General features: G+C 44.0%; 3 protein-coding genes across 3 annotated transcripts; 2 read left to right on the forward strand and 1 right to left on the reverse strand.

Moving 5' to 3' along the window:
- The first annotated feature begins 470 nt into the window (after positions 1–470).
- LOC6568825 (putative elongator complex protein 4) lies at positions 471–3,281 on the forward strand. The gene is made up of 4 exons (XM_001995344.2): positions 471–737; positions 835–1,829; positions 2,092–2,326; positions 2,387–3,281. Exons 1-4 carry the CDS (start codon positions 587–589, stop codon positions 2,488–2,490), a joined length of 1,485 nt encoding a protein of 494 aa, XP_001995380.1. The 5' UTR covers positions 471–586; the 3' UTR covers positions 2,491–3,281.
- A 3,036-nt stretch (positions 3,282–6,317) lies between these two features.
- Positions 6,318–8,197, forward strand: LOC6568824. The gene is made up of 3 exons (XM_032741105.1): positions 6,318–6,338; positions 6,446–7,526; positions 8,072–8,197. The coding sequence occupies exons 1-2, from the start codon at positions 6,318–6,320 to the stop codon at positions 7,493–7,495; spliced, it is 1,071 nt and encodes a 356-aa protein (XP_032596996.1). The 3' UTR covers positions 7,496–7,526; positions 8,072–8,197.
- LOC6568823 (Fanconi anemia group M protein) lies at positions 8,149–12,688 on the reverse strand. Its single transcript, XM_001995342.3, has 5 exons — positions 12,016–12,688; positions 11,181–11,870; positions 9,043–11,121; positions 8,769–8,986; positions 8,149–8,704 (listed from the first exon to the last, which is right to left on the reverse strand). Exons 1-5 carry the CDS (start codon positions 12,592–12,594, stop codon positions 8,386–8,388), a joined length of 3,885 nt encoding a protein of 1,294 aa, XP_001995378.1. The 5' UTR covers positions 12,595–12,688; the 3' UTR covers positions 8,149–8,385.
- Between the last annotated feature and the right edge of the window lie 1,975 nt (positions 12,689–14,663).

Below are 14,663 nucleotides of genomic sequence, written 5' to 3' on the forward strand. Positions count from 1 at the left end.
ATAGCCATGCAGCTTGAGGGTACTTGTAAAAAACATCGCACAGCATTGAACGAACAGCAACAACAAGTGATGCAGTTTGAGAGCAGCTGTGAAGATAACATCGCAGAACATTCAACAAGTATTTCTGTAATACGTTCTGGCGGTATGAGCACACGTAGAACACCACTGCTGTTAGAATTCCAGCCACACATGGCTTTCGCATTAACTCAATCAGCATTTAAAAACGTCATTCGAAATATTTATTTTAAAGATATGCTCAAAATGCAAAAGAGGATTCAACAGTTTGAGGGTGGCTGTATATCGCTTAACAGCGCACTTTGAAAGTAACAGTAAGAAAAAACAAAGCAGCTCATGCAACTAGTAAATCAATGATAAATCGTGGCGGTTGGTCGATTTGGGCGACAAATGTGACTGCTTAACACGATTTGTAATTCCAAAAATACCAGCGCAGTGTTATCGCTGGCCATATTTAGGACATTTGTGAGTCGATGACAGTCAGTCTTCTTGTGCCCGGCAAACAAAAAAAAAAGAAAGAAAGAGAGAGAACTGATAAACGTAACGCAAGCGTGCGAAAATTTGTTGAGACATGACCAGTTTTCGGAAACGGACCGTGCAAAAGCCAATCCGTGGCACCCGCACCAGCCCCCACACCGCCCAGGTGATCACCTCCAGCGGCAATCCATCGCTCGATGTGATTTTAGGCGGCGGTCTGCCAATCGGCTCAATATGCCTCATAGGTAAGTCAATCTGTGTGTGCGTGTGTATGAGTGTGTGCAGTTAATGTGCAAATGTGCAAAAAGAATCTGTTTGATATTTTCTGCTCCCCAATTGCAGAAGAGGATCGCTTTATGACGCACGCCAAGGTGTTGGCAAAATATTTTCTAGCCGAGGGTGTGCTCTCCAAGCAGGAGATATTCCTCGGTAGTCTGGACGATTTGCCAGCGGAAATGTTGCGTCGTCTGCCCAAACCACTGACCGACGAGGAAGTCGAGCTGGAGCAGCGCCAGGAGCAACTGGCCAGCGAACAGCCAGCGGATAAAAATGGTTTGCGTATTGCATTCCGGTACGGCGATTTGCCGCTGGTCAATTCGGAGCAGGCGGGCCACAAAATTGGCCATCATTTCAATCTGATGGAGCACATGGATTCGATGATGTTGTACTATGCACAGACAACCGTCTGGGATGATAGCTACAAGGAGCATGACATTGTTGTGCAGGAGGACAATATTAGCAACTCTTCCAATTCGCTGGATCAGACGGCAACAATTGTTGCTGATGCGTCTCCTGCTGCTGTTGATGCTACTCCTCCTCCTGCTGCTGCTGGTGAGAATGCATCAACAGTTGCAGTTGATGTTGAGATTGAAGCGGATGCTGAGAGCACTGCTGTCATCAGCAGCAGCAACAACAACAATAACAATAATGACAATAATACTGCCAGCACAACTCCAGGAACAACAATAGCTATGCCGGCCACACAGCCACCTCCACCACCACCACCACCAGCAGCAGCAGTCGCACCACCAACAGCAGTCGCACCACCACCACCAGCACCATCAGCAATGGAGCCCCATTTCTTTTATAATCCACGCTATGGGCGCCTGCTCAACGATGTGCAGCAATTGCTGCGCGACGAGAGTTTCGTGCCCGGCACCAATACGCAGCAGAAGAATCTGTGCCGCGTCTGCCTCACCTCACTGGGATCGCCGTTGTGGTATGATGATCACTTCGCCGGTGACTTGCTCAAGTTTTTGACCATATTGCGGGCCAGTGTGCGCAGCTGCACCGCCGTCTGTTTCATTACAATGCCAATGCATCTGATAGCCAAATATGTGAGTAACCATTAGATAGATTATATTTCTATTTTTATGCAGTCTAAATTCTTTAATCTTGCATTGAGGTAGATAAGTTAGAGATATATTCTGATTAGTCCGTAGTTGTTGGTCAGACATTGAGATAGATAAGAGTTAGTCTAATCAGTTGATTTGAGAATCACATTAGACTAACTCCTATCTATTCCAGACTTGGACTATAGTATCTATGTACTCCTCTGTCTAGCCTATAGAAATTGTATTCGTTTATTTTGCTCATTAGGATACCAGTTTGGTGCCCAAGATACGTCAACTGGTTGACTATTCGATTGAGTTGGAATCGTTTGCCGGTTCGGAGCGTGAAACGCATCCGGCCTTCAAGGAGTACAGCGGTCTGTTGCATCTGCACAAGATGAGCGCACTGAATACGCTCGCCGTGCACATGCCGGAGACAACGGATCTGGCGTTTAAGTTACGACGCAAGAAGTTTGTCATTGAGAAGCTGCATCTGCCACCAGGTGAGTAAATGGATCAATAATTATCCAACAGCCTAATGAAATTGTGTCTTTTTTTTGTAGAATTGCAGGAGACGTCGGAAAAGTCGGCGGCTGCTGATATTATGGCCACGCCAAATTGTGGATCGATTGTGTCTGGGAATTCTAATGTATCAATGGATTTCTAGTGCCGAATTGGCCCCCAACACACACCCCACCCTCCAAATTGATGGCCATTGCCACAAGTTTTGTTGGTTGTTTAAAGAAACCCTACTTTTTTATACTCTGTCTCTGCGCAACAATCCAAAGCTGTGCGAATGCAACAAATCTTTTGTACGACAACTAAAAGCAACAACAACAACAACACACACAAAAAGTGATGAGTTTATATATAAAAACAAACAAACAAAAAAATACAAAAATTACATATATATATATATACATTATAGAGAGGTGAGTTGGTTTTTAGCCGATCTTCGCGCTCTTTTAGTACAACCGATTTTACAAGTTTTTCTTACTGCAAAAAGCAAACAACAACATAAATATATATATAGTAATGTATGATTTAAGCAGAGAGTGTGCACAACAACAAACACAATTCCAATTTCCATATGCGAGGTGGAGTATTTTTAATTTTTCCAAAAAAAAAAAAACAAGAAAATAATGAGATACGAGCAAAATTTGTAAGATTTTATGTAGTTATGTATGTATTAAAAACAACAACACAAAAAGCCATTGAAATTTTATTAAAAGTAGTTTTTACACAATTGGTTTTTTTTTATTTACAATTATACACATTTTTTAAGTACAATCGATTTTTGCCTTGTTTTTCTTTAATATTTAATTTACTTATCATTTTCATGTTAGCCAGACAGACACCATGGCGATATTGTCTTTATCTTGTTAATGCTGATCAAGTTTATATATACTTTATTGATGAAATTTATACATTTGATTAAAATGGATTGGTCCTTATTGCCATCGATCATCGTTATTCATTGGATTTGGCGTATTCCTCCAGGACATAAGGACAAAGATTAGATAAGGATAAAATTGTCTAATCGCCAGTATCTGAATACTATTGCCCAATATTTCCTTCTTCAAATCAATAACTTGGCAACTCAAAAATTGGGCAGATTAGTTGAGGAGCTTAAGGACTCTGGAATCTTTCAGCTTTTAGTTTTGGAAAACTCTTATTGAGCATGATTCTATGACAAAATCAGTCGATATTATTTGTAAAAGGTAAGATTTGATATTGATTATAATAAAGGCTTATTCATTGTAATATAGTCTGATGAAATTACATCTGCTCATATAGGACAAATATGCACTCACAACCAATCTCAGACACTCATTTGATCTACAAAAAAATCATTACGAACTTGATAGGATATCCTATTGGATGAATTGACTAAACTTTTCAAAATGTTTCATTAACCATGGGCAGGTACAAGTTGTGAGTCATATATATACATTTATATGTGACAATCTGAATCGCTCAATCTGTTTTTCTTCTCCCTCAGCATTTTGAAAGATGTTCAAGTTCATTGAACGCCCCCTCGGCAAGAGAGCACCTCTTAACCCCAATAAAGCCCAATTTTTGGACTACTTCTTCTAAAGATATATACGTGTATGTATGTGTGTGTGCATGCGTGCATCTGATTAGCTTTACTTTGCATCTTTGCCGCAACCCATCCACCCACACACACCCTTTGGGGCATGTACAAGTGGTTGCAGCAGCTTTGACCCCAATCGCTGAAGAGTGAATGAAGTAATGAATGATTTAATGGGCCTACGGGGGCATCAGCTATACACACATCTGTGTGTGTGTGTGTGTGTGTGTGTATTTGTGTAAGTAGCATGCGTATTGCGCAACAGCAGCGGAAATGCCAGCGCCATGTGGATCACAACGGTAAAATGAGAACGGGGCAGCGTAGAACATTGAGAGGGGCAGTGGAAAACAGAGAGAGAGAGACATTGGTGAAGAGAGAGGGGGGAGAGAGAGAGAGAGATAGACTCCAAGTCGCAGGTCAACAAGAAAATTCAATTAAAGTGTCGTCAAAGAACTAAGCTATTGCGAGGGCAGCTTCCGAAACATATAGAAATTGTTAAATCAAAAGTAATAAACTATAATATCGAACGATTTATTGTCTATTTCTAAATCTATTTAAACCTGTTTAACTGCATATATCAATTTTGACGTAAGAATTGCTTCTGGAACCTAAGCAGACTTTTTGGAAGAAAAAAAGTACTTAGCATTATTTTAAGCTGATCAAACTGCAGTGTTTTCATAGTAGTTTTGTAGCTATGACATCTCTTCATGCTGCCTTATCTTTAGAATTGATTTTCATAATATTTTAACTATTTTGTATGTATACATAAATATATAAATAAATAGAACGCTTATCACAACTTTAATAGCCGCTCTCGCTCCCAGTTAGATAAGCTTGTCCAACTAGTTTTTCAAGCAGCGTTCTGTCCAGCTCCAAAGTTGTTGTTGTTGTTGTTGATCTATTGTTTACAAGCGGTTCCATTTGACTGCAGCTGCAGACATGCCGCCACAGACAGAGAGAGAGAGAGAGAGAGGGAGAGAGAAAGAGAGAGAGAGAGAGCGGGAGTGTGAGTGTGTTAGAGTTAAAGGCAAAATGTGAATTTCAAAGAGTGCATAATAATCGTAAAACAAAAAAGTGAGCTCAGAGCGCTCTCTTACTCTCTCGCCCTCTCTCCCTCTCTCTTTCTCTGTCTGTTGAACCTGCCACAGCTTGGGGCAAACAAAGTTGCTGCTGCTGCTTCCACAGGCTTTTCAGTTATTGTTTTACAGTCGCGAGCAAAGCGCGCGTCGCTTTTCCGGAAAATACATTGAAAATTTGAAAACGCTATCGCTGCAGTTTTCCATAAACTTTTCACCCGCTGCAATGTAATAAAAGTCAAGAACTTAGAATAGCTGATCGCTCAATTGTGCTGTTTTCGAAATTAAGTGAACTAATTGATAGCTATCATAAACTCCCCCACAACAAATAATAATCAAAATAATAACAACAATAACAATAACACGCAACATGGGTCGCTGTTTCAATCACAAATTTGTGCTCAATTTTTGCAATTTTTTATTTTTGGTAAGTATATATATCTATATGTATATATATATAGATATTTTTTGTATATTTTGGATATCTAAAGTGAAATCTAGACCTTCTACAGTCGGGCAACTTTGTTGTACTTTGTTGCTGTGCTCAAGTTTAAAGAGCACAAAGCAAGCAACAAATTAAGGTACTAAATTTTCAATATGGGATCGTAATTTTTCTTCAGTTAACAGTCAAAGAACTGAAATGAAGATCTGGGTTTTCAGTTATCTTATCTTGAAGTCTGACAACAGTTGTGCTTCATCTTCATATCCCGCACTTTATTTATTTTGTAGAGCATTTGAGTTTCGTTTGTGGCAACATTTTAGACCATTTTGACTGCTCGTATTTTTTTTTGGTTGTATTATAATTTGGTTCTGCTTGGCTGGTTGAAAGTATTTGAATGGGGAGCTGGTGGGCGGAGGGAGGCTTGGCGGGAGGCGTGTAGACCAAAAAGTCTTTCGCCAACGCGCAGGCGCAGCTTGGCACCACAAAATAACAAAAATTAAACAGGTAACAAACAAGTGCGGGCGGAGGAGGAAATGGCGATCTGGAGTCAGTGGGGGGAGTGGGGCGGGATAGGGCGGCATTCAACTTCCGTTGCGTGTTGTGTGCAGACCACATGTTTTTCACACACACACACCTCGAAACACAGCAACATCGAAAGTAAACGACTGTCTTCATACTCTGTTCAGAATTGGACAGCAGCAACTTTTTGCATTCGAAGTTGGCCATGTAAGTCATTGCCTAGATTAGCTTTCGGCAACGCATACTTTTTGCATTACAAAGTAATGCAGCATGTGGAGAAGCTATCTTATGCTTATAAAAAAAGTAATATGCGTTCAAAGCTACACCGCCAACAAGGTACATATATATTACAAATCGTGTTCGTAATGGGGTTATTTCGCTGCTGGGTAGGCAGTTTTTGAGCTGCTTACTTTTGCACTGCTTACTTTGCACTGATGCAACTACAACTATTTATAATTATATTCTCTCCCACTCCCTCTCTCTTTCTGCATAGCTTTGCGGCACACTGCTTATTGTGGCCGGTTGTTATTTGTACACGGATAGCAGAAGGATTTTGCTGTCCCGCCTCCTGGCCGCGCCCAGTGAACAGCTGAACTCGCTGCCCCAACCGTTGCTTTATTATATAGCTGTGGGTTTGGCCATCGCTGGATTTGTGGCTGTTGTTGCCGCCGTTGTGGGTTTCTGGGCGAGCTGTTTGCACACCTACTGCTTCCTCACCATCTATTTTCTGAGCGTAGTGGTGCTGCTGCTGGCGGAGTCTGTCATCTGTCTGGCCATCACACTGTGGCCCCACTGTTTGGGCATTAGTCTGGATGAGGCACAGATGGTGAAGGCGCTGCAACGCAACTATGGTGTGCCCGGCCAGGAGCAGTTCACCAATGCCATGGACTTGGCCCAGACCCGCTTCGGTTGCTGTGGCATGCGTAGCTCCGTGGACTATGACACAGCGCTGTGGCGCCTGCAGGGCTATGGCCAGCGCAACTGGGCCGTGCCCCTCAGCTGTTGTGTCCTGTCCAATGCACCACAACCGCTCGCCTTTCTTGATCCCCAGCCGGCCAATGAGTCGCAGTGCCAGTCGCTGGAGCGTTCTATCCACGAGCGGGAACGCTACACGGAATCGTGCCTGGAGCATTTGAATGGCTGGTATCGGGAGCAATATGGTATCTTTTTGGCCGCCAGTCTTGTGCTCGCCCTAGTGGAGTTCAGTGTCCTGCTGGGCATCATACTCACCTGCACGGGCATTGCCTCGCGACGTGCCCGCTTGGATAAGACGATACCTACACTGAGTCAGAGGGGCAGAAGACGACCCACGGCAAAGTCGCGTCAGGCGCTCGTCGACAACATCTACGAATCGGAGGTGCAACTGCGTCATGGATCTGCACAGGGATCGGGTGCAGGTCAAGACATGAGCCGGCATGTCAGCAGCGAAGACTTCAAGGAGCTGTACGTGCAGCCGAGGGATCTCTACAAGCAGCGCCATAACACCACCTTCAAGCCCATTGCCAGCGATTATCAGACGCCAACCAGAAGTTATTTGGTTTAGCAGAGACGAGAGGAGAAGAGCAGAGGACTAGGTAAGCGGAAAATCTATACCGAAAGTATTTTCATATTGAGGAAACTATTATCAGCTAGATACAGGGTATCTTCTGGTTGATTCGAAGTCCGTAGAAATCGGAAAAGAGTCTCTTAAGCACGCCAAAGAATACATGGACCTGAGTTAAATTTACCAACATCTAAACATTTTTGAGCCTATTGAAATTATATAAAAATGAAGTTCGACAGACTCAATTAGTGATACTTATCAAGAATACATACCCTAAGGGATCAGAGATCTCTTTCGAAATTCGAATACCCTCTAGTTATCAACTTGCAATATTCTGATTCAGATTTAAGAACTCAAGCCTTCACCGATTATACTGCCATTAAGATGTCTAACTCAACTCCCAACACCCAACACAATAATGCACAATGCTTTGAAAAACGTTATCAAAAATATATATGATTATGATCAGTAACAAATTATGATATCATTATGGTAATTTCACAGTTCGGGTTTAAGGTACTTTAACTTAATTACTAAAGTTTCTTACAGTTTGATTTTATCTTCTTATTTTTATAGGTGCTTCAGCTCAAGGGAAATCACACAAAATTAAATAAATATGCAAAACCAAAGTATTAAAACAAAAAAGATACAAATAAAGTACTTCAACTTAACTTGTTATTGATTATATATATAACAAATAAACAGAGATAAATCCGAGTCATTATTCAAACTGACAAGCAGCAATGGGAACAGCTGTCTAGCTGAAGTGGGAGCACTTAGAAACCCGTTGGGAACACTTGTGATTAGGCATTAGCAAAGACAACTTTATCATTCTCAAAGGAACTCACAAAGAGAAGCAGTCATGGGAACAGCTCTCAAACTGATCACACTTAAGTTAAGGCATCAACAAAGATCACATCATCATCGTCACTGGAATCGCTGACGATTTGAATGCGTCGCCTTTTGCCATTAGTTGGGGGAGTTTGGACTTGGCCACGTCGTCGCTGTCTGCGTTGCTCCTTTAGGATACGCTCAGCACGCTCCAAAGGACACTCGCTTAGATCTTGGCTCAACTCATCATCGTTGACCACAAAAGAGCAGGGATAATATTGTGATGGCTCCGCTTCCACATCCTGCGAGTAAATGGAGGCATCGTTAAACAAACGCGGCGCTGGCATCTTAAAGGCGCCCGGACGAGGCAAGGGACTCCTAAAAAAGAGATTGCCATCAGAGATTACTATCAGAGCAGTTACAATTCTTGGTGTAATCCAACCTGCTGGCCTGCAGATACATGGCATGTGCATTGGTGTCATTATGCTGCTGCTGCCGCTGATCCTCATCATCGCTGGAGACGATCACAGAGTCCTTGAGGTAGGCGCCAATTGTGTCTTCCGCCTCCTCATCCCCGTCGTCATCTGAGCCACTTTGTGCCGCCTCCTGCAGCACAAAAGGATTGCATTTTCGACGCTTGCAACGATTGCGTGTAGGCGGCTGAAAAGGAAAGAGTTTTAGTTGCTTGAATATGGGAGCGTAATCCTGGCACTTACCAGCTGCGTGGCGGGCACCTCTTCAAAGCTATAATCAGCCGGGAGCTGTGTGCAGAGCACATCCTGCTCTAGCTCAGGTACCTGCTCGTCTTCGTCATCGGAGATGTCGTAGATTTTGCGCTTGGCTGACCGCCGGCGCACAATTGGTGAGTCCTGCTCGTGCTCCTCCTGCGCCTGCTCCTGCTCCTGCTCCACCTGCTTAACAGTAGCCAAGCTGGTCATTTGATGTATGCGTTGCGCCTCCTTGGACAGCTGGCCACGTCCACGCATGCCACGCAAATAGCTCTCGAATATGCTAGGCGAACGCTCCAGGACAGCAGCTTGGCTGCCCGCTGCACGCTGCGGGGATTGAGCTACCTCCTGCTTGCTGGCAGGCGTTTCAGGTGCCTTCGGTTTCCATGGTGAGCTGGACTCATCCGCAAAGAGATCGGGCGACAAATTGCGTGGCTCATTTTTGGGGGGCGTCCTTTGGAGCAGCTGCTCCTCAGGCAGTGGCTCTAGAAAATCATTGAGATCAAGATCGAGATTCTCCTCTGGTTGCTCTACTAATTCCTCAAAAACAGACAGATCCTCATCCAGCTCAGCCAAGAGGCAGTTGGGGCGATTCAAATTGGATTCCAGGCCAGGTGTTGGCTCCTGCTTCACTTGCCGCAACGGTGTCGAGCTGTCCACGGTTTTGTTATCCTGCCACTGGCTCTGAGAGAGTGAAGAGTTTTCCTTGCAGGATTCGTCGAGCAGGGTTTCCATTTCATCCTCATCCCAGGAATCCTCGAACATTTCATTGTTCAATTGCTCCCAGTTTCTGATTGTCAGCTCCAATTGACGCTCTTCCAGTTGCTCCAATTCCTGTTGCAACAGCTCATGGTTGTCCACACACAAACCGCGATCCGGCAGATCCTTAAAAATATCCTCAAAGAGGGCAGACTGATTCCTCGTCGTCCTCGTCATCTGCAGATCCTTGAAGTTTAGTTCCGCCGAGTTGGTTTCGGTTTGGAGCAGCTGCTCCAGCTGACCTTGGCACACATCCTGCAACAGTTCGTAGCTGCGACGGGTGCGTTGTTGCCGCGTATTCAAACGTGCCTCGGCAAGTTGCAGCTGCTGTTGGCATTGCATCTTCGCATGCGTTTCCCGCACAAATGGCACATTGCATTCGAGCAGATAATATTTGAGTGGCTGTGGCAACTGTTTGTCCTGCAGCTGTGCAACTAGCTCCTGGCTGCACTGCGCTTCGCTAATCAATGGCTTGGTGGCATGCAACAAACCTTGCAGCTTTCGCAGACGTTGCGACTCCTCCAGGACTGGGATTGGAGCAGCTGATGCTGCTGGTGCTGCTGCAACTGGCGTGCTCTGCAGAAAGTTGTCAATTGTCATAGGTTTTTGCGCCATCCTTTCTTGCAACATTTGCTGTGTTGCCTCACTCGGTTTGTAGGCAGGCTGATCTTGCTGAAAACGATCCTGACTCGGCTTAAAATATTTACGCAAATCATGGCAGCGCACAGGCTGCTTGCGTCCCTTGACCATGGGCGAGGGAGTCTTGGACTTGGCCGGAGTTGCAGCTTCCATGAAACGCTGCTCGCAACGCGGGTGAAATTGGGGGGGCACCAAGCGTGGCGCGTGTGGATAAAGCGATGCCTTAATTAGGGTCGATGTGTGCAGTTTGCGATTCGTCTGATCCCTGCTCGCCAGCACCTCCTTGAGCAGCTGCTGCTCGCGTCCCTCGGTGACCAACATGACGACCGCACCCTGTTTCTTGCGGCCAGTGCGTCCAATCCGTTGCACAAAGCGCGTCGGATTCGAGCTGCTAATGTCGAAGCAGACAATTAAATCGACCTCGCCCACATCGAGTCCTTCCTCGGCAATGGAGGTGGCCACCAGCACATTGCAGATGCCCCCACGAAAGTCCCCCATAACTTGCAGCTGTTCCTTTTGCGTCAGCGCACAAATTCCCACCCCGTTGCTGCTCTGACCCACAAAGCAGCGAGGACGCAGCAGCGGACGATGCTGGAGCAGTAAACGTTGAATCAGCATCACCGATTCACGATATTCACAGAAAACAATGGCACGCGATTCCGACTGCGACTGCAAAAGGAATTAGGAATGATGTATGTATTATATATATTATAGTTTGTGCAGCTCACCTCGAAATGCTGGAGCAGTACTTGGCGCGCCTGCTCATATTTGGGATGTCCAAAATCGAGTGTGGCAGGCATTGGTGCCACTTGTCCATTGGTCATGGTGTGTGTGGAATGATCCAGTGGATTTGCACCCAGTTCTTGACGCACCTGCTCCACCAGATCCCTGAGCGCCGCATCTCGCAACACGAGCTTTTCGTGTCCCTTGTCATCCGCCTCGAAATTATTGACAAACACACGGAGTCCGTGTCGCTCCAGCAGCTCCAGCGCATAATACAAACTGATGCACATGGCAAAGTTGCCAACAATCTCGCTATGCTCCGGATGGCGTCGGGATTCGGTGGCGGCACGCTCCATAAACCTGGCCTGATCGTAGAGCAGATTATTCCTTGAAATCTTGCCCCTGGCACCCTTCAGCACATCCGCTGCGATTAGTTGACGCAAATAGGGATCTATGATTTGTAGGAGACGCTCACGTGGCTCCTTTATCCGATCCGCCAGAGGCACAACAATTGTGTCCAGACTACGATGATGGACATAGGGACGCACATCGATCGAATCATCGCAGCGCACCTCCAAATGCGAGATATACAAATTCCTGCACACCGCAGCCACATCCTCCATTGTCCGTCCGGGCGTCGCAGATAAAGCCAGCATCCGAAAATGCGGATTTCGGGCCATTAGCGATTCAGTGACCTGGCGAGGATTGTTTTAGTGTATATAAGGGGCAACAATTTAAGGAAACAAATAATAGCATCATTTTTCATGCTATTATTTTGTCCCCAACGCAAGTCAATCAATCAATCAAACAATCAATCGGAGAGATATCTCGCTTAATCACCTGCGTGTAAGCATATCGCCCCTTGGCCCGATGCGCCTCATCCACGACGAGCAACTTGATGTCCTCGTAGGGAAACTGGAAGCCATCTGCTTGTTCCTGCTGCTCCAACATATCCGATTGCACCACTTGCGGCGTGGCAAAGAAGACCCGCTTGCTGCGCCACAGTTCGGCACGTTTGGCGCGTGGCAAGCGACCCGTTAGCTCCACAACATCCGACGCTGGCAGTGGCATTATTTTGTGGCAGGCGGCAATCTGTTGGGCGACCAAAGGACGCGTTGGCGCCATAAAAATCAACTTGCTTCGGGGAAACCAGCGATGCAAATTGTACATCACAACCGATGCAATAAATGTCTTGCCCAGCCCAGTGGGCAGCACAACCAATGTGTTTTTATACAATGCTGGTTGCACAATATTGTGTTGATAGCTACGCATTGGCAAATTACTCGGATAAATCCAATTATTTCCAGCACTCGAATCAAAACCAGCAAATTCCGCGTTTAATTTTGGCCCATTTTGTTCCTCATTTTTCCGCTCGGTTTCTTGGGTTTTCGCATCGAGCATGGGCCAATTTTCGTTCATTGTAGAATTAAAGATGTTCAATTTATTGTAAACATAGAAAACCGTAAACCAAAACAAAAAGTAAATAAAAAGTGTGAAATTTTCAACAGCTGATTGAGCTGCCAGACTGTCACGGAATTTTGGTATTTTTGCAGATCGATAGCGATCGCGTTTATAAGCGTCAATATAAGCAAATATGTGTAAGTATAAATGAATTACTAGTTTTATTTAATTATTAGTTTCTAGTTTATATGTATTTGTCTGAATAATGTTATAGAAACACTGTATAGGTAATTCGATCATTCTCTGTTGTCACTTTACAGCACTGCCTAGCTTGCTCATATTTTACACACAACTACCGACATTTTTACGCTAAAGCGCCTACGGTCACACCGCATCATCAGTTAGTACCGCTTTTTTTTCTGTTGCAGGCAGAGCATGCACGCGGTGTTTTTCATACCATATTTTGTGGTGTTTTTCGTACGCCAACAAACCGAATTGAATAGTAAACAAACAACAGCAACAAAAATAACAACAACAGTGCGTGTATGTGCTTAACAATTTAGTGTAAGCAAAAAAAAAAGAATAAAAAAAAAAAATAATATATACATAAATTTTTGGCTGCGTCCTTTTTGTGCGTGCAACAAAAATGTGCCATGTGAAAAACTGCAAAGCTGATTTAATTAATTAATATTTTTCATAGATCTGCAACATGTACAAAAATACATTCACATGCATATAAGCATAACCCAAGTTCTTTTTACATTTTACCGTTAGGGCCAGTCTCGTCTATGTGTGTGTGTGTTTTGTGTTTGGGTGCAACATTCAACATGTTGCACCAGTCAAAACAAAAGCCAACAACAGCAATAATAATAATAGCAACAACAACAACTACTACAGAAACAACAACAACGATCACAACTTAATTTTTTGTTGTTCTTTTTATGATTTGCTCTTCGCATTGCGCGCTCTCTCCCTCTCTCTTTCGCTCTCACTCACTCGCTTACGTGCTCGCACTTTTTCTCTCTCTCGCTCTCGGTGCCTATGCTCGCAACTCTCTCAGTTGCCGCTATGTGTTGCTGCGTGTGTGTGTTTTTGTCGTGTTTTGTTTTGATTTTTACACACACACACATACAATTTTGAACTGATTTCCGTGCTGCTCTTCCTCTTCATCTGCTTGCTGTTGTTGTTTTTCTGTTTGCAATCTAATAAAATTTTGTCATTGTAGTTGTTGTTTTTTTTACGTACGCGTCGCTCTCAAATTGAAATAACAAACTAATGAAACGAAAAAAGTGATCAAATTGGATTATCGCAAAGCGCAGCACTTCAAATAATAATAATAATCATATTCTTTGGTAAGTGACACAGCTTCTTCTTACTATTATTCTCATTACTTATTGCGTATATGCGTATGTGTGTGTGTGTGTGCGTGTGCGTGTGGGTGGACAAAGCTTCTAATCAAAGGCATCGGCCATTAAATAAATACTTTGCATTAATTGTCGCTCCGATTTGCGGAGCGCTTTGTTTTCTCCGTTTTTTGAAAGAGCTTTTTTGAGCGCCTTGAAACTGAACTAAAAATAGATCAAGCCGCAGACCAGTTTAAGTGTTGGAATACTCTAACTCTAACAATAAGCACAGCGACTGGCGATTATCAATTAGTGCGAGGGCAGCTCTAAGAGTTCATGAAAACTAAAGAACAATAAACCATTAGAAGATTTCATTCAACATATTCTTACAAAACAAGTTCTATAACAAATAAAACCACAACCAAAAACCTTAATGGCAACCCTCGCAAATCGAACACAGCTTGCGATTGCACTTTGTTGTTGTTGTTGTTGTTTTGCCTCTTCTTCTTCGTCTTGTTCTTGTTGCTCTCTAGAAACAATTGCCTGGATTTTCTTTTGGAGTTTAGTTCGTATTGCATACAACGACGAATGATGGATATGCTGCTGCGACTACTCTGCCGACGCTGACGCAGATGGTGACGCTGGCAGCAGCATTTGCCGAAGTCGAAGTCGAAAAGTTGTCGGTTGAGTTTTTACTCAGCCTTTTGGCTTAGGTTAACATTTATTTTTTGTTATTTGCCTTTG

Source organism: Drosophila grimshawi, unplaced genomic scaffold (assembly GCF_018153295.1).
Source record: "Drosophila grimshawi isolate 15287-2541.00 unplaced genomic scaffold, ASM1815329v1 contig_131, whole genome shotgun sequence".
Taxonomy (NCBI): Eukaryota; Metazoa; Arthropoda; class Insecta; order Diptera; family Drosophilidae; genus Drosophila; species Drosophila grimshawi.